Genomic DNA, 27,134 nt, shown 5'->3' on the forward strand with positions numbered 1-27,134 from the left:
CATTACGACATATTTAGTTCATGTTGATTTTCATTTCGTCTGTTACATTTTAATTCATAGTAAGTAAACGAGGTCTAAAGTAATCGGAGATCGGGGATTAAACAATGGTTTCCAAATTTTTCATTAGGTCCTTCAACTTCAAATATTTCTCTATCTAATCCTTGTATTTGGGGGGAATTGCAATAGACACCCAAAACATTAGAGACTCATAATACATACAATCAAATATATTCCTACCTCGTCTTCTGCCATCCCTTTCAAAGGTAACCGATGAGCAAAGACGAACAAAAAATGTTTAGATTTCTATCCCGATCAGAAATACTTACAATTTTACACAACGTGTTAACAAACTTGGCTCGACTTGGCACCTTTGCCTTTCCTTAACTGTTGGGCGTCCCAAGCCAAAATATCATATCTCGTCCCGGACAGTTGCAAGGAAAACGATAACCAAAATCCGTTGAATCATACGTCTCGCCTCGTGACCTCGTTTATCAATGCCTTTTTGCCAATGAACTTTTTGCGTGTCTTTGATTAAGTTGTTTAGACTGTGAGTTGCTAATCTTAGACCCTTTCGGTTTGTCTTTCAGTTTTTCGATCTGTTCCAACGTCTCGAGAACTTCTTGCATGGAGGGGCGTTTTCTGGGATCTGTTTCCAGGCATTTGAGAGTAAGATCTCCCAAGAGCACGGCTGCTTTCAATGGATATTGACCTTCTATTCTTCTATCCATTAAACTTTTGATCTTTTTTCTCTTCATCAAGAGTGGCTTAGCCCAGTCGACTAGATTGCGCTGTTCGCTGCACCTAGTCGCATCGTGTGCTCGCAAGCCCGCCATAATTTCTAGCAGCACCACGCCGAACCCATAAACGTCGCTCTTCACGTACAAATGACCTGTGTAAGATCAGTAATGGCAAAAATTGTTGGTAGTAGTTTAGCAATGAAGATGACTATGTTGACACTAAGAACATTTCCTATGTCATTGTTTTTCGCAAATCACTCGTTCCTCTCTCCAATCAAACAGAACAAAGTACTCTTGTGTTCAAACTCCTCAAATGTCATTCTACTTGCATTAAAGTGACGATCGAGATCAAATTTAAGGTGTTAAAAGTATTGATATAAGACTAAGCTTACATAACTCATCCACCTAAGCTTGGTTTAAGATATTCGACTCGATAATGACAGATATTATCACCTGTATTCATGTATTCGGGAGCGACATAACCGTATGTGCCCATAATTCTTGTAGTTACGTGTGATGCTTCACCTGCAGGCCCCAATCTTGCCAAGCCGAAGTCTGAGATTTTCGCATTGTAACTCTGCAGGTGAAGATATGAAAGGGAAATTTAGATGGAATGGTAAAAGAAAGATGAAATGAGACACGAAAACAGGACGGACCGAGAAGTTTAACCGTGTTATCTTTATCCATGAGTATATAAAGATATGTAATGATGAACATATCTCAGTACTTTCCAAAAGATTTATGATAATGGGCAGGAAATGTGTAACATTTGTTACCCAAGTCAACCACTAACAGATATTGTCCATTTTGGCTCATTACGTATCACCGTCAGCCTTATGATCTATAAAACACGTCCACTATGAAAAGGTGTCCACAACAAGTGCCAACGAGAACGTTGGGCCCCAAAAGGGGGTTGGAGCGTTAGATCCTACATTGGTTGGAGAGGGGAACAAAAAACCTCTTTATAGTCGAGGCGTTTTAAAAACCTTGAGGAGGAAGCCCGAAAGGAAAAACCCAAAGAGGACAATATCTGCTAGCGGTGGGCTTGGGGTGTTACACGTGAGATCTCACAATCCACCCCCCCCTTAGGGGCCCAACGTTATCGCTGGCACACCACTTAGTGTCTAGCTCTGATACTATTTATAATAGCCTAAACCCACCGCTAACAGATATTGTCCGCTTTGGCCCATTACGTATCACCGTCAACCTCACAGTTTTAAAACACGTCTAGTATGGAGAGGTTTCCACACCCTTATAAGGAGTATTTCATTCCACTCTCCAACCGATGTGGGCTCTCACAATTGGATAATGCAAAATGACCAGTTAATTCCAGTCTCAGCTTGTTATGAACCTTTTTTACTGAATGGAACAGAGAAGCAGAGACATTCTATAAATATTGCAATTAGCTAAAAGAAGACTGCAAAGAATGGGACAAACCATATCTAGAAGTATATTTGATGCTTTAAAATCTCTGTATATAACTTCTCTTTCAGAGGCATGCAAGAAAGCCAAACCCTTAGCTGCTCCAATTGCGATCTTGATCCTTATTTCCCAAGAAAGAGGATCAATGGAAGAACGCCCTGATCATCACAGAAACCAAAGATTAGCACAGATAAGTATGAATGATCATCTCTTAACCTTCATTTAAGGATATCATACTTCCAAAGAGATGGTTTTCCAAGCTTCCCCTGGGCAAGAATTCATATACAAGAAGCAAGTCTTTCTCCTCCCAGCAAAATCCCAATAATTTGACAAGATTTGGATGATTCAGTCGTCCTAAAAAGTTCACTTCTGCCTGCATTATATCATACGAGCAGTAAGACGATATTAGACCTTGCAAAGTGAACTCTCATTGAAAAGATACATTTGCAGAACGATATAAATCCGACAGCAGAAACACGTAACCATACATGTCGGGAGAGTACAAATTTCTAATTTAAACAGTGTGTCAACAAGGTAAGCAAAAAGCTCACCGCCAGTAAATATTGTCCTTTTTGGATTTCCCTTTCGGGCTTCCACTTAAGGTTTTTAAAACAAAGATTTCCACACCCTTATAAAGAATGTTTGTTCTCCTCCCCAACCGATGTGGGATCTCACAATCCACCTCCTTTCAGAGCCTAGCGTCCTTGCTAACATTTGTTCTTTTCTCCAATCGATGTGGGACCCCCAATCCACCCCTTTTTGGGGTCCAGCGTCCTTGCTAGCACACTGCCTCGTGTCCACCCCCTTCGGGGCTCAGCCTCCTCGCTTGCACATCGCCCGATGTTTGACTCTTATATCATTTGTAATAGCCCAAGCTCATCTCTAGCAGATATTTTCTTTGTTGGGCTTTCCCTCTTGTGTTTCCCCTCAAGGTTTTTAAAATGCGTCTGCTAGGGAGAGGTTTCCACACTCTTACACATAATGCTTCGTTCTCCTCCCCAACAACCGACGTGGGATCTCACAATTAGAAAGTTCGAGTAATAAATGACTCAAGAACGACATAACAGAGGCTACATTTTTTGACAAACATAACTTAACCTTGAGCGCCATGTACTTCATAAAGGCATCTAATCGTTCATGATTATTTCCAGACATAAAAAATGTCAAACAAGCAATGAATATGGCATGAAGAACAGAGAACATCAATCATTCTTTGCAGTAATTAGGCTAATACTAGATTTGCAAATGGTTCATAGTTCTGTTGAAAACAGGGAGTACTAATAATGGCAATCTACATGATCAATAGCTAGCAGCTGCATATAAAGCAAGAAGGATCGAAACAATATTCAAAACAGTAATGGATGAATCTTCTCTAAAAGGAAATCCATGAATGATCTTAATTTTTTACCTGCCACTCCTGAAAACCTTGGACACTTTCTGGATTTAATTTCTTAATGGCAACCATCATTCCAGAATTGCTCTTACAAGGAGCCAGTGTTTTCTCATCTAGACAGCCCTTGTACACCTTCCCAAACCCTCCCCGACCGAGCAAGGATTCAGGTCTGAAGTTTTTGGTAGCGAGTTTCAGCTCACTGAAACTGAACTCCTTCAAGTTTGGATAGTCAAGGATCTGCCCATTCAGAGAGGGCTCGCTCACATCCACGCTCGCCGCCTCCGAAAACTGACTCACGCCGGCGGTGCTACTGGTACTACCTGAAAACCCTACGTTTCTGCTGTAATTGCTCGATGTCCCTAAGAAATGGCACAACAGGATACAATCAAATCAAAGGCAGAAACACGAAGAACAGAAAATGAAGCAGAAAATCGTTAGAAAATGGCACCTGGAGTAGAAGATAGCGTCCGGCTACGAATGGAACTAGAATGACAAGGTGAAGAAGTTAAACAGTTTCCCATAATCAACAGATTTAGCCGTTCAACAAGTATCGTATAGCAAATCGAAGAAGAAGAAGAAGAGAGTGAACTCAAGAACAAAATCAGAGAAAAATCCGCGAAAAGGTAGCGGGAAAGAGAAAGAAAAGGCGCTAAATGTCGTCGCTTATCATTAGATTGCGCACTCTTGAATTTATGGAGCTTGAAATTTCACGTCAATGGAATCAAAAACAGGAAATTCCACTTCCTTGATCGCAGGCAATGGGTGTGAAATAGAAAATTCGTTTCGATCTTGTAATCTGTTATTTCGGCTCACTCAAATTATGGGGTCCAAATCTTCTCTCCCGAATCTCGTTTGAATGGGAGTGTTACCGATCAATTCATAAGTAATTTTTTCAGTTCAAATCTGGTTTCAATCTTTCAAAGTGAAAACAATTATTGAGAAATATCGACAAATTTCACCAATGAAAATTTGTGGACACAAGTTCATAAAATAATAAATTAAAATGAAATTTATGAACACAGAGCAAACATCAGATGGCTGTCTGTGTACCTTGACTGACTATCCTAATTTTTAAATTTTTATGCAACTTCGCCAAACTTTCCTTTTTAAAATTTTAATTATATCTTTAAATTTAAAAATAAAATACACTTTCAATATTTTATTAATACCCAAACTTTTAAAATAATTTCAAAAATACCCTTACATACTTTTAAATATATGTTTTTTTAGATAAAATATAAAGTTTAGGAGTATTTTATTAATTTAATTTAATTTTTTTTATAAAAATTTAGAATTTATGTACTTATGGTTAGAGAAAATTAGAATTTGGTCCGCAATGTTTGTTATGATGTCAAATATTCAGTATTATCGTGTTATTTTGTTATTTGGTTAACATTTTTAATGATTATCTGTGTGTTCGAGTAAACTATCTATAACGAAACGATGAATTGGAGATAAATTACAATGAATATTTAGTATAGTACAATATGATAGAATTGGGCACGGGTAAATTTAAATTGAGTTGTTTCGAACGTATGGGTCTTTCTATTATTCATATATGTGATTATATTTTGAGTTCGGTTTCATTTATTATTATGCAAAATTTTCAAACTTGATGAGTTTCACGAGAACTTCGTACAAACTAGAAAGAAACTAACTCATAATCTTGAACTTTTTTTTTTTCCCTCTTATTAGATAATGACATTTTTTGTTCGGTTTTGAAATATAAATGTTTTAGCAAGCGAGCATTTATGAAAATATTCTTCAGATCAACTAACTTTTTTTTTTCTTTTTTCTTTTTAATGTGAATTTGACAAGATGAGGAGAAATGGGTATTTATAAATTAATAATAAGGAAATAATAAAACTAAAAGAGGAATATAAGTAGGAATTTCTAATTTTATATTATATTTTATTTATTGAAAAATAAAAACAAATAAAAGCATGAACATCCCCTAAATTGAAGGACATTAAGAGGAGAAAAATGTTGATTTTTCTTTCTTGTTCATTTCATTAATAGAAATTTCAAACTTTTCCATTTCCTCTGAATTTCCCATTTGACTTTGAAGACTTATTTTCCATTCGCTTCTTAAATAAATTTCTTATATCTTTTCTCTGCTACTTAACTCATATTTCAATCATTTTTATTTTTATTAAATCACCAAAAAAAAAAAAAATAATAATAATAATAAATAAATTGTGGTCAACTTATAAGTTTAGCTCTCTGGTGTGAAAATTTATCCGTATCAACCATTTATCCGTATCAACCACGTTGCAAACTTCTCCGTAACAACCAATCAAGGTGCAAACTTCCAATCGAGGTGCAAACTTCTCCGTAACAACCAATCGAGGTTCGCTCTCTGGTGAGAACTTCTCCGTAACAATAACGTTTTAAATTCGAGGTGCACCGTGATGCATAACAAGATAAAATGAAGAATATTTGCTTGCAATAGGCACACGTTGTTACAAAACCTAATAAAATCTATAATTTAATTTTTGTTTAAAGGAGATTAATGAGTTTATAAGTTTTTAATTTTGTTTATGATAAAATCTTAATTTATTTTTACCAAATTCTTCAGCCTTTATTCCCATTCATTTTTTGTTTCTATTGCCTTGTTATTTGATTTAAGGAAATTTCTATAGATATATTTATGCATTACCTTTTTTACATTTTCCAATAACATTTTCAAAAGTGGCTAGCGATTGAGATTTTCAAAAGTTGTTTAAAATTGGTAAGTGTGTTAATAAATGGAAATTTCATAATTACTTTATTTTCATATAACCAAAAACCATTGTCCTCCTATGGCAGTTTACAACATTGACATTACCAACTTTGGTAAAGAAAGTTTGAACTTTTAGTATACCAAGAAAATGTATCATCACATTATAAACTAGTCTAAGAAATATTTCCCGAGAAACAAAACCAGTTACAAAAAATACTCACAAGAAACGGAAAACAAAATCGTTATCAAACGGGATCTTACATATTCAATATTTTCATCCCGAAAAGATACAAATGCAAACAAATCACCCCTTACTCTGTGCATATGCAACCAAGCTATATATCGAATATCATAATTCTATGAAGTAACAAAAAAACATATAAACGATACCTAAGAGCAAGAGTCCACCAAAAAAAGAATGAATGGAATATATGGGAGAGAAAAAAGGGGGAAAAAACGACAATGATGAAGCTCATTTGAACATAAAATGAAAAAGTGGTGGGGGCTGTATTAACTTCTCCAGCCTCCCTGCACTGAAATTTAGGAAAACACCGTGCTTGCCAAATAATTTACAGAGCATGTGATCATCAACATCACATTTTACCTTCAATCACATTTTTAATTGGCGACTCGACATACAAATTTGCTAACCCTTGTCGATAGTATCAACCAAGGTATGATTCCAACCTGCAGTTCATCATTAGAGAAGAGCTAAGAATCATCATATTCTCATATTCACATATTCTCATTACGTGCAGACGTGATCGTGGCTAGCCAGTAGAACCTAGATATATAGAAAGATAAAAGATGATGGAATTACAATATAACTCCCCAAGTATTTGAGGTAGTTGGAACGTCCTCCTTCGAGCATACTAACTTAAGCATAAATCCTACTAAACAACTGCCCACCTTTAACCATTCTCGCTCACTCGATTGTAACAAACCCACAAAACAACTCCTCTAGCTAAGTGCTACTGTGTACTTTGATACCCTAATCACATTACTAATTCTCAAGGATTAACATCTTGTTCCAAAGTGGGGGGGGGGGGGGGGGGGGGGGGGGGTTGGTGGTGGTATCAGGTATGTTATTCTCAAGGGATAAAAGAAACGCATAATGATCTAAGAGTTATTTGCAGGTAATTGAGAAGTGATTATTGTTCTACCTTCACGCAATCATTTACGGTACCTCCAGCCCTCCAAGATAAAAATCTTCCTGCAGAAGGGAGAGTATCAAGAAGTAATTGTTAAAATTTAAAATGAAATGACATTTCTCTATAATAATTGTTCTTCAGAAATCCTGCTGGCGGTGAGAGTGATTACCAAATGGCTGTACAAGGTGATGGGGCACAGTGGCAACAGAAGCCCTCCAAAACCAGCAAACCAGAACAATATATATCAAAACCTACATGACCACAAGATATTTACTTAAGAAAACATCCAACATATGAACACACTTCTAAGAAAATTCAGTAATAATATAATAACCTTTGATATCAGCAGTACTCGACTATATAAACCATATGACGACTTGATCTCCTTACTACGAGATTCTTGATCTGTGGAAGCAATGTCATTCAAATAGAATCTAAGGTGTAACTGAAGCATCTTATTAAGTAATACTCAAGGGATGGGAAGCAATTAATGGGAGAAAACAACCGAAATAAAATGAACAGAAGTCAAGGCTACGGTATATTGATAAGTATGGCTATTTTACTGTTCTTTTATAACAATTTGTCTTCAAGATGCATTTTGAGTGATATTGGATTTTAGACAAAAGAAAAATACAAGTTCACGAAACATTACTCTCGCTAGTTGGAAAACTTGAAACAAATTATTGAAAACAGATAACCTTGGTAAATCCCATATATTATCATCAGTGCTTCACAAGTAACTGTAAAATGGTATCTAATAAGGGCCAAAAAAGGGAATTGATGTAACCAAAGAAATAGATACATAAACACACAACGAGACACAAACATGAAAACATGGCAGTCAAAAACTACAACTACATACAATATTTCAGGAACAATTTTGGGCGATGTTAGATTCGAGGGATTAAAAGCATGTCATAACATACTGACATGAGTTAATCTACGTCAAACTCAAAGCCTGTATTAGTTGGATGTCAACACTTCAATCACGAAGTGCTTTTAATACTTCACAATAGACCACGTCAAATTCTCCAATTCGCTTGGGCTGATGCCTACATTCAACATGATTCCCAGAATAAGACCAATTTTACCAATGAGAAGTTAGCTTTCAACTTGCTATGACATACATAAAATTTCTTCGGTTCCCGCCCATGCAGAAGAATACTACAGATCAGAGGTCATTCAAGGGACTCCACCCAATTCAAAGGACCATAATCCATAATATGAAATCATGACTGGCAGCATGAGCACCGTCTTGGATGAATTTGCATCCATAGATACCCAGTTCAATTGGAAGCAGTGGTAATCACCTTTACCAGCATACACAGCCGCGTTATTATTAGTTTAGAGCCTATAAACCATGGTTTCTTAAATTTGAGAACCATTCTTTTCAATGGTCAATAGCTAAATGGTTGCTTAAGCTTCAAATCCTGAGAATACTATATCACATAGCAGTCAATACTTCAAGCAATATCTTCAATAACTGCTTGTGCATCGATGATTCATATAGCAAACCTTACCATACTACAATAGCAAAATTGTTTACCTACCGGTTATGGATAAGAAGTTTTATAAAGCATTTCTTAATATTCTTTTAACAACGCACCAGTAAAAAAAAAAAAAAAAAAAAAAAAAACAACAGAAAAAGTAAATTGAAGGAAGATATGAGATTTTGGGGATCAATTAATTAGTCTCACAATTTGCCAGTTCCTTCTCCTTAGCGGCAGCCGATCTCCGAAGTTTTGCAGCTTGTGCAAATGTAGATGGTCTACACGAACGAAAAAGCAAGTGAACATGATCCCCAAGATAGTCATAAGAATTATAACCAATCGTACAGGATAAGTGATTTGAACCGAATTATGCACTTTTAACCTTGAACCGAGCTAGAGAAATTACGTACTGAGATAAGGTGCTTGCCTCCCTCAGAAGTTGCTTTATTGATTTGCGCAACTCCATTTCCACCTGGTTGTTGGAACCTCGCTGAACATTACATACATGATTGAAACACGATTGTGTCAAAACAAACACGTTGACAAGATTGGACGGACAACAACTATAACAATGCAAATTCTTAGATATTAAGAATGAAAACATCAATAGATCTCCAGATTGAATCCATCACGTCGTTAAACTAATCATCAAATCGCCACGTCTCCAATCCAATGTTGTGAACTTAATGAAGCTCAGTTGGCTATATTGCATTCTGAAGTTTGTCAACGAAAAACTGAAACGCACTACAGTCCGAAATTTGAGGTACAGCTCAAAATTAAACTATTAATGACAAGTTTAAGGTTGAAACGTAAGAAGAACAACAGAATACACAAACATGAAAAAGATTCGGACGGAAAAAAGAAAATCAATGAAAAAACGAACCTTCTTTAGGTGATCCAGCCATCCGGCGAGAAACTGAAAAGCAATGACGATCAAAAAAATGGACGGAGCCACAATCGAGTTTCGATGCTCTACGATTTCTTCCGCTTCCATTTCCGGAGGATCTCTTTGGCGCCACCGTAAATTAACGAATCCAAAAATCTTGCGACGACGAAGGTTATTCAGGAAGAAGTTGGGCCAGGCATTGGGCTCCGTAATAAAAATGGGCTTCAAATCCAAGGCCCAGCCCAAGTTGTTGAGATACAAAACGCAGCGTTTTAAAGGAAGAAATAAAATATCTTAACAAGAACTGAAGTTACAAAAATACCCTCAACTAGTGAGATCAATGATGACCTCAAGACGCGTTAATCGTTTTATCACGTTTATTCTGATAAGTTGTAAACTAGGGGAGGGACGATATGGAACGAGGGAGGGGCAAATCGGTCATTTCATAGCAAAACAACGGGCTTTAACTCACGTGCCGGATCTGCTTAGATGGAACAATTCACAGCGAAGAAATTGCAAACAACACACAGAGGAAACACAAAAGAGCGGAAAGCAAAAGGGAAGAGGCAAAGAGGAGCCAATGAGAAACGAGGACGCGGATCGATGACGTGGCAAAAGATTTTTGAAATCCCGCCTAAACCCAGACTTCAATTGATCTCGCGATTTCTCTCTTTTCTCACTTTAGCGAAACCGACTCCCCCCTTCATATCCCTCTCGCTCTTGCTCTTCAAAGCCTAACGCCAAACACGAACCAAGCAAAGCTAAATCTCCTTATCTTCCTCCCAAACCCTAGAGTTTTACAGGTAAACTCCTAATTTCTCCGCCGCTTGCAAGCTTCTTCTTCGTCCGTCTCTCCTCCGGTTTTTTAACCTATTTTTCGCTTGTTTTTCTGCAGGATTCGTCATGAAGGGCGGTAAATCCAAGGCGGCTCCTAAAAAGGCCGATTCTAAGTGAGTTCATTGTTAACTTTAGCCTTTTTTTTTTTTTTTTTTAATCTGTTTTTTGGTTTGCTTGTGTGTTTTGGAGTAGGCGGTTTGGTCTTATGTTTTCGTAATTTTAATCTTTGGTTCTGTTTTCGGTTGATTTATATGTGTTTTGTTACTAAAATTTTGTTAGGTTGAAGACCAAAAGTGCTGGAGCTAGTAAGAAATCGGCGAAGGCTGCGAAGGATCCTAACAAGCCGAAGAGGCCTGCTAGTGCTTTTTTCGTTTTCATGTATTTCTCTCTCTCTAGTTTACTGATTTTGTTTATATATTTTGAGATCCGTGTTTTTAACGTCTAGTAGAGGTCACTTTTTTGCCGAATTTTTACTAGTTCGATTTTGTTGTTCATAAAAATAAAGGGAGGAGTTTAGGAAGCAGTACAAAAAGGAGCATCCTAACAACAAATCTGTGGCCGCTGTAAGTGATTTTAGATCTGCGTCCTTTTTTATTTCATTTCTTTTAGGGAATTCATAAATTTTGAAACGCGTTTCCGTTTGGGCAAATGAACAGGTTGGGAAGGCTGGCGGTGATAAATGGAGGTCATTGTCAGACGCCGTAAGTTATTGGAAATCGATATTGTTACTCCCTTTGTTCTGTGATAATTGCATCAAATTACATGTTCCTGATGCGTTCCCGTTTGATTTTTTCAGGAGAAAGCACCTTACGTAAGCAAGGCGGAGAAGAAAAAGACCGAGTACAACAAGACGATGCAGGCCTATAACAAGAAACTTGTAAACTCTCTTACCCCAACTTTTTGTCCAGAGTACTTGCTTTCTCTTGTTTATCTTAATCATCCGCTACAATTAATCCTTTAGGCGGAGGGTAGCAATGGAGCTGAAGAAGAGGAATCAGACAAATCCAAATCAGAAGTCAATGACAACGAAGAAGATGACGATGAGAGTGGAGAGGTTTGTAAACAGGCTATGTTTGAAGTATGCAATTGCAATAGTCGTACATGTCTCATAATCCTTTGTTTTGACATCTGCAGGAGGATGATGATGAGTAACTGTGTAACTGTATGGGATGAGGAATGTGGTTGAAGGATAAGCGATTTAACTTCTCATAGCTTGGAGCATAAAGACTCTGCAATTTAGATTTTTCTTATGTCTCGGATAAATAGCTACTTTATTTTTCTCTTTTTTTGGGTAGTTAGCATAGATGGGAGAAAAAAAAATCAAAACAAAGAATGCTCTGTTCAATGTTAGATTCCTTAAGTTGACATGGTTCTGTATTTGAAAGGAAAATCTGTTAGTAATTCACAAACATTCAGTTTTAGTTCATTAGTCCACTGATCTTGTTTTTTTATCTTTTCTGGTTCTGCCATTTCTTATTTTGAAGATTCCATCTTCCCGTTGACCCATCTTCTTGCGATTCACCATGAGAGTGCGTGTGTTCATGTCTTGAGCTTATCTGCTTTGTTGGGTCGGTTGTCTTTTTGATTTGAAAGTTTGTTAGATTCTCTCTTGGTATTTGAGGATGAAATGATGGTGTTGGTTGACTTCACCCCTAGTTTTTAACGTTGAAAGCTTACTTTTGACCATTCGTTTCCTCTTTTGGTTTCTCACCTGAGTTTGAAAATGGCTCAAATTGTGAGGTCTTCGTTATAGTTTGTTTGTGGTTTCTGGAGAGAAGTCAATTAGTGGATGTGTTCTGAGTCGTTGATTTGTGAACAAATTTTGAGGTTCGAATTCTTTGTTATGGTAAACAAATTTGTGTTCTTTGTTATGATGAATAAGTTTGGTTAAATTGGTTAAGATGAGAGTGATGGAATTAGGTTGGAGAATGGGTGTAGTGATGTGTTGTTGTTAGTCAATTTACGTTTTGATTACTTGAAGACAGACTACGAACTTATTATAGGTATAGAGCCACCAAACGTGATGCTCTTCTGTTGCTATGCATTCAAGAGTCGTATTTTTTGCACAAATCACCATTAATAGGCAGTTGGTGGGTGATTTAATGAATAACAATGTGTAAGATGAATGTTAAAGCTATCCCACCAAGTTAGTTCAGAATTGATTTGTTGCATTACGTTTGTTGAATTTGTACATTCCTAGATATTATATGTTTGTCAATATACGTTCTTTTAACACGTGTATTTGCAAGTTTTGGTCATTTATGATAAAATATTCAAAACATAATAGAGTATGCGTGATCATTAGGTCTAACTAATCTTGGATAGATATAAGCTTAACAACTTCACCATTTATTGAACTAAGCTTAACAACAACTTCACCATTTATTAAACTTCAAATGAAATTTTATGTATTTTATTTTCGATTGATAAAACAAAAAAATCTTTAGGATTTTGTCCTTTAATTATTGTTACTTGTGTTTTAGGTATCTAATTGTGCTTGTGATCCCATGTTGAGAGGGGAATAAAACGAGTGTGAAAACATGTCCCTATAATGAGTGTGAAAACATGTCCCTATAATGAGTGTGAAAACATGTCCCTATAACGAGTGTGAAAACATGTCCCTATTTGACGAATTATACTTAACGAGCTAAAATAGACAATATCTGCTAGGGGTAGGGTAAATATCTAGTAGGGATGGATTGGTGTGGTTCCTCTACGCCTAGGACACTAGAATATTGGCTAGTGATTGTGAGGCACCAATTCTTGACCGGAGGGGACACCAAAGGCCTCTGTCCTTCCATCCCTTCAATAGATAGAGAGGGAGGGATGTGAACCATTTTTTGGTTTTTTCATGTTGTCGCAGAGTTGAACCATTGGTTGTTTGACGAATTATACCTAATGAGCTAAAATGGACAATATCAGTTAGGGGTTTGACGAATTATACCTAATGAGCTAAAATGGACAATATCAGTTAGGGGTGGGGTGAGATAATATCAGTTAGGGATGAGGTGAGTATCAGTTATGGACAATATCAGTTACGGGTGGGGCAACAGATCAAAATGAAAAATTATTCATCTCAATAACAATTTTTAATATTAAAAAGATCATTAGTATTTGAAAAAGGGACTGAAATTGATTTAAATAAACCAATCGTGAGAAAGATTAATGTGATCTAGTGGTAGCAATTTCAAAAGCGTGGAAGAACAGAGAAATGGGAGGGCCAGGGCGGTGCTTGCTGGTTACGGGGCCTCCGGTAATCTTTTGCTCCGCCGTCGATCGTAAAATGGATTTGGATGAATACATTTGAATGAAAAGAAATGTGATCATGTTTTGTTTGGGTGTAGGCTGTGGGCAAAACCACTCTGATCGTCAGGGTTTTTGAGATGCTTAAAGCCTCTAACCCTAACTTGAAGATCAAAGGCTTCTATACTCGTAAGAAGCACATTTCTTCCTCTTTTTGTTTCTCTGCGATCGATTTTGCTATGGATGTTCCGTTGTCACAGGAGAAGTCAGGCAAGAAAGCCAGCGTGTTGGCTTTGAAGTCGTTACCTTAGATGGCCGAACATCTCCCCTTGCTTCGATCTCTGTGTCCAGGTGCTCACCTCTCTCTCTCCTCTCTCACTCAATCATTATCTCACTTCCGCTGGTTCTTCTTCATTTTCTTCCAATTCTGTGGGAATTTATGGATTATTTGCTTAATTTGTAATGCAATGGCTTGTGATTCTCCTTTGCTCCGTTTCTCATCTAAACTCCAATGCAATGTGAACTAAATTTGGAGTTCTAGCATGGTATAGGTTTGAAGTTCTAGGATGAACATGTTCTATGCCGTGAGGCCTTGTTCTTCAACTATGGCGACTTACGACTTGTCACTGTGAACTGTTCATCATTTTTCATATATTCTTAACATTCTCTGTCCTGACAGTGTATGTGCTGTCATTTTTCTTAATATATGAGAGTGGTTGCATTGCTGCGACCTTACTTGGAACAGTCCTTGAGTTCTAAAGAATGGCTGCATTAATTTTGTGTGAGCTTGAATCGGTGTGGGCATGAGACTTGAAATGATGTAGTTTTATGACCTTTTGAAATCCTGAGTTTAGGGTAACATCTACGGATGTGTCTTTAAAATTAATGAACTTTAACAGAAAGTTCATACACTCAAATTTGTTTGCGCCCTGAGCATGTTTATGTTTATGTGTTGAGGATTGCATTCTAGCCTTGAGAGAGTGCCTAAACTTGATTGGAGGGTATAAAGTTCATGTTTATGTTCATGTTTCCTGTAACTATATTGATATCCATTGCAGCTCAGAGTCTTTAAGATGGCCCACTGTTGGGAGGTATAAAGTTGATATAGCATCATTTGAGTCATTGGCATTGCCAGAATTGCAGGTAACATGGGTTATTAGGAACTTAGAATAACTCTATTTTGAATGGCTAAAGCAATGATCTCTGTCTAGGATGAAAAGACAGTGTTCTCCATCGTGTTTATCTAAATAAATAAATAAATAAAAACAGGAAAGCGTTCTCCTTCGAGGTTACGGGTTTATGGCCTTAATATAACTTCTGAAGAAATGGTATCTGGCAGGTTGAAAAAGATACAGATCTGTTCATCATAGACGAGGTTGGGAAGATGGAATTGTTTAGTTCATCATTTTTCCCGGCAGTTCTTAAGGTTTTGGAATCAAATACTCCAGTTTTGGCTTCAATCCCCATCCCCAAGTCTGGGCGGGATATACCTGGAGGTAAATTATTCCCATAAATTCAATACTCAGCTTTGTCTTTCACTTGGATTAAGATTTGCTGTGAAATTATGAACAGTTGCAAGGCTGAGAAATCATCCAGGGGCAAATATATTTACGTTGAATCCAAGTAATAGGGATGGTGCTACAGAGCAAGTTCATGCCCAACTGTTGAACATGCTGGAACAGCAGCATCAGCAGCATTAGCTGTTCTACTTTTAAGTAAGTTTTAGGGCAGGATATGTCTAAACTTGTGATAAGTTGGTGGCGGATCTAACTCTTCAAGGATCTTTATGATTTCAAATTTATTTACTGTTTGTTGGATTTTACAGTGGTTTATATTTATGATTACCCAGCTTAGTGCTAACCATTTCGATCAACATACAAAGCCACAGATGGTAAATGTCCTATGTAAGTGGAAATTTTGGTACAATAATTTTAGATTTGGAGGAGCTACATAGAATTTAAAGTTAATTATGCACAACAAAAGCAATCAAAATATATAAACAATAAATAAAAATAAAGTTGATAGAGAGTTAATTACGTGTTCCATGTTGTTCAGCAGTTCGCAGTAATTGATTTGCCATGGATGAAAATGACTTCGCTGTGTCTTGCATTTCTGTAGCTCTTTGGTTGATTCCCTACGTAATGAACAGATACTAACATATGATATCTCCATAATCAGGTATTGTTTAATCCTCCCTATATCAAATTCAATGATGGGGACTTGTATTGAACAGAGAAAATGAAGCCTGAACCTTTGGACCTACCTGTAATTTTTTTGCATTCTCTTGCAACTTGCTTTCTGCCATCTTTGCATCACTTGTTTCCTGCAAGCAAAAAAAAAAAAAAAAAAAAAAAAAAAAAAAAAAGAAGGATGGTGATCAATTTTGAGCAAGTTCATGAGAGTTCAAGTTTTGATCCGTTATGTGTCGTTGTCAGCCTCACTGTTTTAAAACGTGTCTATTAGGGAGAGATTTCCACACTCTTATAAGAAATGTTTCATTCCCCTCCTAAACCAATATGAGATCTCACAATCTACATTTCTTGAGGGCCAGCGTCCTTGTCCTTGCTCGCACATAGCCTGATGTCTGGCTCTAATACTATTTATAACATTTCAAGCCCACCGCTCGTAGATATTGTCCGTTTTAGCTCGTTATGTATCACTATTAGTCTCATGGTTTTAAAAATGCGTCTAGAGAGGTTTCTACATCTCATAAAGAATGTTTCGTTTCACTCTCCCACCAATATGGGATATTTAGTCTCATGATTTAAGAGTTTAGAGCCACTTGAATGCATAGATAAGAGATGGTTGGCAGGCAGGCAATGTATACTTACACCGGCTGATGAAAACCCGTACTTCTTCTTGATCTGATCAACTGCACCTGCCTTACTATCTGCTGCTGTATTCCAATCAACTTGCTCTTCCTTGCTCGAGTTCTTCTCTGTCTTCGCCTTCATCTGTTTTAGCTTTCCTGAATTTTTTACGACGCATACATACGGTATCAGTTAAAATATAATTTTACACTCTTGAGAACCAAATTAGTTCAAATAACCAGCAATTAGAAAGCATCAAAAAAAGATTCCATCTTTTGTGGAGGTTGGTGGGGAACTGACCTTTAAAAGAATTAAACGTACTGGCCAACTTTTGCTTATTGAGAGAACCCAACATGCTCTGTTCTTTTGGTTTTTCAACAGCATCTTCAATTTCGATGTCATCTGAAACACAGATAGGAGAAGATTTAGACACCATTTTAAGTAAATGATAGAAGAATAGCACGTGGAGTGAATGAATACCTATATCCAACGCAGGCTCGTCCTCATTTTCGACCAACTTTTCAGTATCTTCAGCAGTCTTAACGTCCCTGTGGAAGTTGGAAGCTGAAAACACTACGCTAAGTTCTTCAACACTTTCTCTACTATCTTCTGCTTCCATATCAGGAGCCTGCTTTGCTTTGCTTCCAGAAATCTCTTGGAAAACAGAAGTAAATATACCCCCCTAGCATTCACAAAAACATGTTGTTTTTCTTACCCTTTTGATTTAATATTCTTGTTACAGCTGCAGTTTAAGCAAGCAATGTTTGTACCTTCTTTTTCTCCTTGTGTGCAATGGACCCTTCAGGTGGAATCACGTAATCTTTCCTGTATATGTGACTGACAGAGTCCATGATCCTGGAGAAAAAACAAACTTCTTGAAGTAACAAATTAATATGTCGAATAAATAAAGATATCGTTGTTGAGGATTATTGAAAGGAGTAGTCCCACGTTGACTAGTTAGGATGATGATCAAGGGTGCTTTGTTTAAAGGCTCCAGAGAAATGAGAGGTTGTTCTAGGGCTCTATAGGCCTTAGGGGAGACTCTATGGTGTACTATGTTCAAGAAAAAAGAGTAGTCTTACGTTGATTAATTAAGATGATGATCATGAGTTTATAAGTAATGAATACATCTCTCCATCGATATGTGGCTTTTTGAAGAAACCGAAAGCAAAACCATGAGAGCTTATGCTCAAAGTGGACAATATCATACCTAAAGCTCTTCTTATGGGACAATACCGAGATGACAAAAATTTCTTGATCACCATTCACCTGTTCACAAAGAGGACGAAAATCAAAGCAGATGCTCACATAAGACATAAAAATTAATAAAAGCATTTAGCGATCTTACCACAAGAAGTTCTCCATCCTTGGAAGAACATGCAGTGCTTTCAGGCAACGAATCAAGTTTTGAAGGAGAATAGTTGAAGCCTCTTACTGTAGTCTCCTTTAAGAGAGAGAACTCCGGCAAGGACCTATGATTGGTGGGGTATTTAAGTTAATATTGTTCATAAAGCTGTGGTACAGTGAATAAAAGGCAGCACCTTATTTCAATTTTGCCATTGCCAAAAACAAGGAAGAGGGCAACATCTGAGGTAGTGTAGAAGGTGGAAGCCCAACAACATGATGAGTGAAACTTCTTCTTGTAAAGAACCTTCTTTACTCCCTGAGAAGAAGGAACAATGGCAGTGGTGGTAGTCTGTCATATGATGATGTAGAAAAGTAATTCAAATGGGTGGGGGCTGCAGATGATGGCTACCTGAACAGCATGCACGAAGGAATAGATATACGCAGCTTTCTCAGAACATAGTAATACCAACGGCTGTCTTGGCACACCATCCACTGCTGGACTGCTGCTGCTGCTGCTCCGTTTTCCCGGTTCAAGATCGTCTGACATGACTGACCCTCTGGTTGATGCATCTTGTCCATCTGCACCAATCCAAACCAAAATAATTCAGTAGTGGATTTGCACTTGATTTATAATTTGTTACAAAACTTTATTTATTATTTTAATTTTATAATTTCTTGCAGGGAACAAAATGTGGGTAATTACTTGTCAAAATGGTCACAAGGGAGGGTGTGAGATTTTTTTATGAATGAAATTGAACTCTAAGTTAAAACTTTTCTCCTAGAAATTCGAGCATCATCGTAGCTATTTCTAAGTTTCAATCAAATTCTTAGGGGTAAATTGTATTGAAGCCATTCTTCGAGCATCATCGTGGATATTTCTAAGTTTCAATCAAATTCTTGGGGTAAATTGTATCTTTCAATTCGAGATCATCTTGGCTATTTCTAAGTTTCAATTAAATTCTTGGGTAAATTGCAGAGTCATTTAATTAAGTCTTGATCAAGTTCGATGGTAGAACAACTCAATTTAGAACAAAGTTTCAAATCTTGCTAGTAGATTTTTTATCTAGTGTGATATCCCACATTGGTTGGAGATGAGAACAAACACTCTTTACAGAATGTGGAAACCTTTCCCTACCAAACCCGTTTTAAAAACCTTGAGTAAAAATAAAAAATAAAAAATAAAAAAAAGGAGAGCCCAAAGAGGACAATCAGTACTAGCAGCGGGTCTGGGCGTTACCAGAGGTAATCTAATTTTAATCTTATCTCTTGGTTGATTGTATTAATTTAGATCATCTCTTGCTCCAACACAAAAGTTTGGATCATTGGGCTGCTTATTAGAATTTCTTGTTTGGATCATTGGGCTGAGGATTAAGGTTTCGTGATTATTGGGCTGCTTATTAGAATTTCTTGTTTGGATCATTGGGCTGAGGATTAAGGTTTCCTGATTAATGTTTCCTTATCAGGACGGCTGATTAGGGTTTTTTATTTGGATCATTGGGCTGGGCTGAGGATTAGGGTTTCCTTATCAAGATAATTCAAAAATTAGGGTTTCTTTATCAAGATGATTCAAGGATTAGGGTTTCCTTATCAACATAATTCAAGGATTAGGGTGATCATTGGAATGAGGATTAGAGTTTCGGATGATTCAAGAATTAGGGTTCAAAGGATTAGCGTTTCTTATAAGGATGATTCAAGTAAAAACAGAAAACCAGTAGAAGGTATAGATCTTACATAAAATCTGCATGAATAGAGCTGTGGAGGGTTTCTTGGGATGAACCATGTTAGCACTCAATGTATTCCCCGTTTCACTTTCAAGAGCCAAAATAGAAGAGTCCTTTGTTGCAATAGTGAGAACATTTTTCTCAAAACCCTGCAAATTGCAGCTCTCAAACTGCAAAGAAATGACGCCGCTACATATTTCACTGGCGATGCGTTTTTGATATATTAGACTCGACCCTTGTATATCGAACAGAGAAATCTGTCGAAAATGATCAAAGTTACAACAAATTAGAATCTTATTGCAACATTTAAAAACCAAGAAAGAAAGTGTGAAATAAGAGAATAAGCTCACATATCCTTTATCAGTTCCAACAGCAAGATGATTTGATCTGGGGCTGATGCTAATTACAAGTACTGAACCATCAACTTGTACAAGTTTAACACTCTGGATAATATGATTGTTCCGTTTCTTTGTACTGCCTGGGGTATGCAAATGATCACTTTTAGAACATCATTGCACTTTGCAACATGGAAAACTCAACTTATAACAGTAAAACTACCTTGGAAAGGCATAAAACTGTTGTCTGCCGCATAAGATTCTGGTCGAAATTTAAAGATGCGGACCTGATGAGTACAAAAGTCATAACGTTAGATCATTAAAAAGCCTAGGTTTTCAGTTTTGTAAAATGATTCAAACATGCATATCAGTTCACCGTTCCGCTGTGGTCTCCAGAAATAAGAATTTGGGAATTGCCATCAAAATGCAATGCTGTCACTGGTATTCCACTTAAAGAAAAATCATCCTCACTCTGCATTATAATTAATAAAATATTTAGTTATAATTATGGAAAAAAAAAACATGCTCGAATCATCTTGGGAGGGAGTCCTGCGTCGGCTAATTAAGGGGTTGATAATAGGTTTATAAGGAATACATCTCTATTGGAATGAGGCTTTTTGGGGAAACTAAAAGTAAAGCCTTGAGAGCTTATGCTCAAACTGGGCAATATCATACCGTTGCGAAGAGTCGTGGTTTCTAACATGGTATCAGAGTGATGCCCTTAACTTAGTCATGTCAATAGAATCCTCAAATGTTGAATAAAGAAGTGGTGAGATTTGAAGGTGTAGTCAAAAGTGACTCAAGTGTCGACCAATTGGTCGAGGACCCTAGGAGTCAAGCCTCGATTAAGGGAAGGTTGTTCGAGAGGACTCTATTTGAGGAGAGGATTGTTGAGGATTGTTGGAAAAGGAATCGAACAATTGTTCGAGGGTTCTAGGAGTCAAGCCTCACTCAAGAGGAGGTTGTTCGAGAGGACTCCATTTGAGGGGAGGATTGTTGGGAAAGGAATCCCACATCTGCTAATCAAGGGGTTGGTCGTGTATTTATAAGTAAAGAATATATCTCCATTGGAATGAGTCCTTTTGGGGAAACTAAAAGTAAAGCCACGAGAACTTATGCTCAAAGTGGACAATACCATGTCATTGCGGCGTCACAAATGAGTACAGATAGCCCAAGATACGAAAAGAAACTAAAATTTCTTTTATTTGAACTATCATAACTCAGATAAGAAAAATATTACCTGTTGTTGTAGTGAAAGGATTGGGATAAAAATTGGACATGATGCATCCCAAAAATTTACGCTTCCATCATTATGTCCTGATATATACAGATTCTCAACCTTAGAAAATCCACCAAATTCGACCGTATTCAAATATGTTACTACTTCCTTTGGTTTTGGCTCAGAAAGAACAAGGGAAGGAATGTCCTTTATCCGCTGAATGTAATCCTACAATGCCACATATAAGACAGTAATATATGGTGAGGATTAGAATGCATAAAAGCATGGAATGATTTACGCTTTAAACATACCTCATCTGAAGGATGTAGAGAACAAGAATTATTGGTGAAAAATCTTGCCACAGTTATGTTTGAATCAAGCAACGGAATCTTAAGCATAGCCTCCTTTGGAAGTGAGGTAGCCGACCTGGATTGGCATTGTTGTAGGAGATATTTCTCAATCAAGCAATTATCATAGGCATAAACACACCCAGATTTTCCAAGCAATAGTAGATAATCTTGTTTGTTCTTGCTGTGATCACTGAGGCTTGAAATGATTTCCATGTCAATGCAAGCTTCGGACAACTGTAGCCCCAATTTGATCATGCGAGCTTCAATTTGCTCGTTTAACAACACTACCTGCCGCCAAATTGATTAAATGCTAGTTCAGTTTAAATTTAGGCCCGCTGTGGTACAAGCATGCATAATGAACGTCCTTCATTCATGTTGCGAGAAAAGGTTTAGAAAACGTGAGCGAGGAAATATATTTAAAAACGATTTGAAGAACTGAAGAATGTAACGTTATATGACTATAAGCAAATTTAGAAATATCACGGCTTAAATAGCATATAACTCAGGGTAGGAAGAAGAGACAACTAGTCATATCCCCCTATAGTACATTTTGGGGCATTTTAGCCCTGGCAGGTGTAGACATGGTTTTAGTGAACGGTCATACACCCCGTATTGACCCAACGTGAAATGGTGAAGACCTATCTAAGATGAAAGCATGTAAGAGGGGTTTGGAACAGGCATGCAACCATGGACAACATGTCCAAGACAAGTAAGACCGAGACATCTGCCATGTGGCTATAGGCAACACGCCTTGGACAAGTATGACCATGACACATGGCAACACACCTTGGAAAAGCATGAATCGTATATTGATAAAGTAATACGCTTAACTGAAAAGTATTTGGAACAGTTTCATCTTAAACTATAGTACCTGCAGGGAGTTTGAAGAGGCACCCATAACATATAGTCGACTTGTTTTAGCATCCATATAATCACACCTCAGCGATGCAATAGGAATTTGGTCCAACTTATATCCGAGATTAAGCTTGTATAAAGGACCAGAGCGACCGCTATTCTCTGAAGCTGATTCAGCTTTTGGATTTTGGCCATAAAGAATGGCCCATATTAAAACATCTCCATTGCTATATCCTACAGCAACTTTGCTTCCTAAAGGGCAAACCCAACATGCAGAAGTCACCTTCTTTGCTTCTTGATATGAAGATAGCATGTTATTTCCCCCCGTGATGAAAATGGATTTGGATTCTTTAATTCCCCACAAAACAATCAAGCCATCCTTGAATATTAGCAGCACTCTACAAGGAGTAGAAACAAAAATTATAGTGATAACCTTACCATAGCTGTATGAGTCAAGGCCATGGTATCCATTATTACCTCTTGAATTCAGTGGTCGGTTGTGGTAGTATGTGGTTTACAGAGGTGTCACTGGTAACATCAGCTGGATTTCCTGAACAAAATGATGGGGTATGCATAATTATACTATAAACAATTTGTGAGAAAGATGTTCAAAGAAACTTCATAGAGGGAGGGAAGAGAATGGGTCTCACCCCGTGAGGCTGAAACAGGTATGATGTAATTCATTTGTACTATGTTGCCGAGACTTTGGTCAAGCTTCAAAATTGAAACATTACCGAGATAATCTCCAACGAACCTGCAAGTTTCAAGAACAGGGTGTTGAAGATTGTTGGGAGAGGAGTTCCATATCGACTAATTAAGGGGTTGATCATGAATTTATAAGGAATAGATCTCTATTGGTATGAGACCTTCTTGGGAAACCAAAAACATCGTCACGAGAGCTTTAGCTCAAAGTGGATAATATCATACCATTGTAGAGGCTGGTGATTCCTAACATAGGGACCCCTCATAACAAGTCTAGAGGTTCGTGATTCCTAACACAAGGACCTCTCATAACAGGTCTAGAGGTTCGTGATTCCTAACACAGGGACCCCACATAATAGGTCTAGGTTCTCAAGGAAAGTAGAACAAACTTACATATACGGATTTTGTTGCAAGATCGTGAATGAGGTGATTTCTTCCTCAAAAACATGCACATGTGACAACAGCTTCCTGTCTATATCCCATACCTACACGACACAAGCAGGTTAGTCTATATTACACTAGAGACGGATCACAATTAGAAATTACGATCCTCGGCAATGATATGATATTAAAATAAGTCTCCTCTAAGTGAAATACCTCAATTTGGTTCTTTGAAGTAACGTTAAGAAGGAATCCCTGGTTCTCCATGAACTGAAAATCAATAACCACAATGTCTTAAGGATTCGACTTATTTGAAAGCACCTGAAGATAAATGCTTAGTAGAAACAGAATTGAAAACATAAGAATGAGAGTATACTTGCAAAAACTTGCTAGGAGTTGCCTCCTTAGATTCAAGTAGAGTTTGAGTGTTATCTTTTCCAAATAGCTTAATTCGACCATCGCTACGAACAACAATAAACAATGAAAGTTAAACACACTTAATTAGAGAATAATTTGTAAAATGTAAGTTATGATTAAGGGTGGGACGAAGGGAACGTACCTGGTAGAAAGAGCAAGAATCTTCTGTATTGAGTCATAAGCAGAAATAGTAGAGCCTGAAGGAATGCCATAGTGGAAGGCAAGGCGTGGTTCCACCTCGCTTCCTTTCACACCATCAAGGGTGCTTCCTGTCTGTGCATCATAAACATGCGAATTACTACAACACTTTCATTTTTCCATGGACAAATCAATAAATGTTTATCATACTCTTCAACCATTGTTTTCCCTCATTTCTTGTTCTTCCTTCTCACATACCATATAACAGAAAGAATCTTCAACCACTTTTATTATTCTAATTTGCATTTCTTCAGAAGTAATCGTTTAAAGCTCTTTCTAGTCAATCGTTTAAAGAAACAGCGCCATCAGAAGACAGTTAGGAATTACGAATCTCTACACTGATATGATATTGTCCACTTTGAACTTTTCCTAAAAGACCTCATTACCAATGGAGGTGTATTCCTTACCTTATAAACTCATGATCATTCTTTTAGTTAGCCAATATAGGATTCCTCTCAACAATCTTCAACAATCTTCAACAAAGACTGTTGCCATCACAAGCAGCACGTCCTTCCAAATCGCTGCGAGATTGTTAACCCTTTTATGTTCTAACCATCAGGGGGGTTCAATTCAACTAAAGGGATAATTTAGTACACAACAATCAAATTTAACTCTAAACTTTTCGATAACCGATATAGTTACAGTCTATTATACAATTTCTCGTACTTAAAAAATTAACGACCATTGTTTTAAGATTACTATGAGGGATGAAATTTTTGTGACTAAAAATTAATGACAGTAGTTTTTGTATCTAAAGGACAAAATTTTGAATCCTAACCATAAATAACTAAAAGATAAAAAAGGAACACACCTCCGAGAAATCCACATAAGCTCAGTTTAATTAGTCAAAATTTAAAATATTTATTCTAAATGTTAGATGTTTAAAGTTTCATTCTGCATTACTGAAATTAAAAATAAAAAAAATAATAAAAACCGACACGACAGCAAGTTGGCAACTTAAAAGAGAAATTAGGCCATTAAAAAAGAAAAGGCTATATTTATGTCAATTTCTAAAATTTAAAGAATCAGTAGATGACTAATTTTTCCTATACATTTATGTCATTTCACGGAAAACATAATGAATTAAATTAATTTTTTTAAAATAATGGGAAATAAATTACAAAACTACTCGCACACTAAATCAATGTGGACAATTAAATGAGCTAAAAATGGTAATTAAATGAAAATTGAAAAGTAATATAAATGAAGGGTCGACGTGTAATTAAAAATATAAATACTTACGGACTGCGGTTTGAAATAAATTTAATAACCAGATTCCCGTTCACTAGGGCAATCCATGTCCAACCCTCTGGACATGGGCAGGTTTAATTAGCTCTGTACAACGCCTTCATTTCTGATTATATATATATTTCAGCTCTTTACCCAAATCCTCGCCGTCCATCACGTGAACTGGTCGTCTCCCTTACTCTTTTATATCTATATTTACTGAATTCAGTTATTAAAAGCATCAATTTCAATACTTTTCGTCTCTATATTTTTTTTTTTAAATAAATATCTATTTTCTATCACTATTAAAAATAAATAAATACTACTATTATTGTATTCTCTTTTCATGTTAACGAATAAATTATAAACCAATAAATATCGGTTTTGGCGTTATCTGCCGACTCCACTAGTCGCGACGATCAATGCTTTTTCAACAATTAAAAAAAGAGTAAAAATCCACATCCACGTGTGACAGTTCCTTCTTCTCCTCTTCTCTTCTTCGACTCGAGGAGCTTCGGCCGATTTGCAGAATCGAAATAGAGGAAGGATAAAACCATAATAAAACGCATCACATTTGAATCGGCATCAAATCTAAGAAATTTCAACTCCTACAACTACACTTTCTTTACAGATTCCAAGAATGCAGCAATTTTTTCATTTTCCTACACTTTCCAGGAATTAAAAGAAAAAATTAGTAAACAGAAACAAGAAAATGAACTCCGCATTTATCAATTTTGAAATCTCATTGCGAAAAGCGGAAGAAATTTGGTATCGATTCGATATGCGAGGTTCTGTTTTTTCACTCAAGCTAAGCGTCGTAGATTCTATAAGAACAAACACAGCAGAACGACTCAATCGAAGCAGTGATCCGGTAAAGAAATTGAAGCATTATAGATCAAAAGAGTCCGATCGAGAGTGTAATGTTGACGATTCAGTAAAGATGATCGGAAGTAGAGAAGAATGTGAAAAAGAAATTTAAGAGTGACTAACCTTCCGCGAAGCCTTCTCGACGAGTTTCTTCACAAACATCTTGACACATGCGAAAGCTCCACTCTCTGAGAATCTGAGTGAACGAGAAGTGACGAGAAGTGAGATCAGTAGAGAAGACTGAAAATGGAAAATGAAATCCGCTTTGTGATAACCGAAGAATGTTGATTTGTCTTAATTATATATATATATATATACATGATGAAGTTTCTTTTGAGCAGAGAGGCGAAAATGGGGGGTGGGGCAGAGAGGAGCCAAGCGGTTTTTTCAAAAAAAAAAAAAACAAATGGAAGGTTTGGATCATCTGAAGGTGACACGTGGACGCTCATCAAATGAGTCCTGAAAACTAACACTCCCTGACCAGTGAAATAACGCCACGTTTCTTTCGGTGGGACCTATTTCCCGCCCTTTGGATTCTGTTTGACCATGACTCTTCTTACTTTCTTTTCAACTATATATATATATTTCTTCTTTTTTAAAACTAATCAGAATATTATGATTAGATTAGTCTCTTTGTATTTATTTAGTTTTTAAATTTAGAAAAAATTTATATTATATATATATATATATATATATATATATATATATATATATATATATATTATTTTTTAATCGAAGATTACATACTTAACGATGTGTAACGGTCCCACCAAATCCATCTCCTTCCAGGGCCCAGCGTGCACACTGCCTCGTGTCTATCCCCT

At 36.8% G+C, this 27,134-nt stretch overlaps 5 protein-coding genes across 5 annotated transcripts; 2 read left to right on the forward strand and 3 right to left on the reverse strand.

Moving 5' to 3' along the window:
• Positions 1 to 97: 97 nt before the first annotated feature.
• Positions 98 to 4,569, reverse strand: CST (Protein kinase superfamily protein). Its single transcript, XM_023683354.2, has 6 exons — positions 4,001 to 4,569; positions 3,568 to 3,911; positions 2,397 to 2,532; positions 2,175 to 2,317; positions 1,191 to 1,314; positions 98 to 889 (listed from the first exon to the last, which is right to left on the reverse strand). The coding sequence occupies exons 1-6, from the start codon at positions 4,071 to 4,073 to the stop codon at positions 492 to 494; spliced, it is 1,218 nt and encodes a 405-aa protein (XP_023539122.2). The 5' UTR covers positions 4,074 to 4,569; the 3' UTR covers positions 98 to 491.
• A 1,922-nt stretch (positions 4,570 to 6,491) lies between these two features.
• On the reverse strand, positions 6,492 to 9,958 carry LOC111800404 (protein GET1). The gene is made up of 7 exons (XM_087126082.1): positions 9,799 to 9,958; positions 9,326 to 9,405; positions 9,123 to 9,193; positions 7,760 to 7,830; positions 7,595 to 7,676; positions 7,438 to 7,487; positions 6,492 to 6,961 (listed from the first exon to the last, which is right to left on the reverse strand). The coding sequence occupies exons 1-7, from the start codon at positions 9,907 to 9,909 to the stop codon at positions 6,893 to 6,895; spliced, it is 534 nt and encodes a 177-aa protein (XP_086982208.1). The 5' UTR covers positions 9,910 to 9,958; the 3' UTR covers positions 6,492 to 6,892.
• A 491-nt stretch (positions 9,959 to 10,449) lies between these two features.
• LOC111800405 (HMG1/2-like protein) lies at positions 10,450 to 12,059 on the forward strand. Its single transcript, XM_023684085.2, has 8 exons — positions 10,450 to 10,604; positions 10,697 to 10,751; positions 10,918 to 11,016; positions 11,144 to 11,201; positions 11,295 to 11,339; positions 11,435 to 11,515; positions 11,600 to 11,692; positions 11,773 to 12,059. Exons 2-8 carry the CDS (start codon positions 10,705 to 10,707, stop codon positions 11,788 to 11,790), a joined length of 441 nt encoding a protein of 146 aa, XP_023539853.1. The 5' UTR covers positions 10,450 to 10,604; positions 10,697 to 10,704; the 3' UTR covers positions 11,791 to 12,059.
• A 1,680-nt stretch (positions 12,060 to 13,739) lies between these two features.
• LOC111800612 (uncharacterized) lies at positions 13,740 to 15,701 on the forward strand. The gene is made up of 6 exons (XM_023684390.2): positions 13,740 to 13,891; positions 13,983 to 14,070; positions 14,142 to 14,232; positions 14,940 to 15,024; positions 15,221 to 15,377; positions 15,454 to 15,701. Exons 1-6 carry the CDS (start codon positions 13,850 to 13,852, stop codon positions 15,579 to 15,581), a joined length of 591 nt encoding a protein of 196 aa, XP_023540158.2. The 5' UTR covers positions 13,740 to 13,849; the 3' UTR covers positions 15,582 to 15,701.
• Positions 15,702 to 15,770: 69 nt separating this feature from the next.
• Positions 15,771 to 26,592, reverse strand: DAW1 (Transducin/WD40 repeat-like superfamily protein). The gene is made up of 24 exons (XM_023684391.2): positions 26,434 to 26,592; positions 24,161 to 24,291; positions 23,978 to 24,062; positions 23,818 to 23,871; positions 23,614 to 23,705; positions 23,169 to 23,272; positions 22,996 to 23,068; positions 22,535 to 22,916; positions 21,625 to 21,951; positions 21,335 to 21,541; positions 20,471 to 20,566; positions 20,318 to 20,381; positions 20,110 to 20,237; positions 19,770 to 20,016; positions 18,448 to 18,617; positions 18,233 to 18,354; positions 18,040 to 18,163; positions 17,902 to 17,960; positions 17,462 to 17,546; positions 17,172 to 17,373; positions 16,992 to 17,093; positions 16,713 to 16,849; positions 16,145 to 16,204; positions 15,771 to 16,015 (listed from the first exon to the last, which is right to left on the reverse strand). Exons 1-24 carry the CDS (start codon positions 26,470 to 26,472, stop codon positions 15,911 to 15,913), a joined length of 3,195 nt encoding a protein of 1,064 aa, XP_023540159.2. The 5' UTR covers positions 26,473 to 26,592; the 3' UTR covers positions 15,771 to 15,910.
• Positions 26,593 to 27,134: the final 542 nt, after the last annotated feature.

This window comes from Cucurbita pepo, chromosome 8 (genome assembly GCF_057944985.1).
Source record: "Cucurbita pepo subsp. pepo isolate OVF chromosome 8, ASM5794498v1, whole genome shotgun sequence".
Classification (NCBI taxonomy): domain Eukaryota; kingdom Viridiplantae; phylum Streptophyta; class Magnoliopsida; order Cucurbitales; family Cucurbitaceae; genus Cucurbita; species Cucurbita pepo.

What these genes read in the sequence shown, in the direction of transcription:
- LOC111800612 (XM_023684390.2), top strand. Translation starts at nt 13,850, where the DNA reads ATGGGAGGGCCAGGGCGGTGCTTGCTGGTTACGGGGCCTCCG. An exon ending in GATCAAAGGCTTCTATACTC is followed by an intron (nt 14,071 to 14,141) that starts GTAAGAAGCACA and finishes CCGTTGTCACAG; the next exon opens with GAGAAGTCAGGCAAGAAAGC. An exon ending in TGGGCGGGATATACCTGGAG is followed by an intron (nt 15,378 to 15,453) that starts GTAAATTATTCC and finishes AATTATGAACAG; the next exon opens with TTGCAAGGCTGAGAAATCAT.
- LOC111800404 (XM_087126082.1), bottom strand. Translation starts at nt 9,909, where the DNA reads ATGGAAGCGGAAGAAATCGTAGAGCATCGAAACTCGATTGTGGCTCCG. An exon ending in GAGTACTGCTGATATCAAAG is followed by an intron (nt 7,677 to 7,759) that starts GTTATTATATTA and finishes GTGGTCATGTAG; the next exon opens with GTTTTGATATATATTGTTCT. An exon ending in TCACCTTGTACAGCCATTTG is followed by an intron (nt 7,488 to 7,594) that starts GTAATCACTCTC and finishes TCCCTTCTGCAG; the next exon opens with GAAGATTTTTATCTTGGAGG.
- LOC111800405 (XM_023684085.2), top strand. Translation starts at nt 10,705, where the DNA reads ATGAAGGGCGGTAAATCCAAGGCGGCTCCTAAAAAGGCCGATTCTAA. An exon ending in CCTAAAAAGGCCGATTCTAA is followed by an intron (nt 10,752 to 10,917) that starts GTGAGTTCATTG and finishes AAATTTTGTTAG; the next exon opens with GTTGAAGACCAAAAGTGCTG. An exon ending in GGAGGTCATTGTCAGACGCC is followed by an intron (nt 11,340 to 11,434) that starts GTAAGTTATTGG and finishes TGATTTTTTCAG; the next exon opens with GAGAAAGCACCTTACGTAAG.
- DAW1 (XM_023684391.2), bottom strand. Translation starts at nt 26,472, where the DNA reads ATGTTTGTGAAGAAACTCGTCGAGAAGGCTTCGCGGAAG. An exon ending in CTTCAAAGAACCAAATTGAG is followed by an intron (nt 23,706 to 23,817) that starts GTATTTCACTTA and finishes TGTGTCGTGTAG; the next exon opens with GTATGGGATATAGACAGGAA. An exon ending in CCTTCGTGCATGCTGTTCAG is followed by an intron (nt 18,355 to 18,447) that starts GTAGCCATCATC and finishes CCTTCTTCTCAG; the next exon opens with GGAGTAAAGAAGGTTCTTTA.
- CST (XM_023683354.2), bottom strand. Translation starts at nt 4,073, where the DNA reads ATGGGAAACTGTTTAACTTCTTCACCTTGTCATTCTAGTTCCATTCGT. An exon ending in GACGCTATCTTCTACTCCAG is followed by an intron (nt 3,912 to 4,000) that starts GTGCCATTTTCT and finishes GCCATTTCTTAG; the next exon opens with GGACATCGAGCAATTACAGC. An exon ending in TCCCGAATACATGAATACAG is followed by an intron (nt 890 to 1,190) that starts GTGATAATATCT and finishes GATCTTACACAG; the next exon opens with GTCATTTGTACGTGAAGAGC.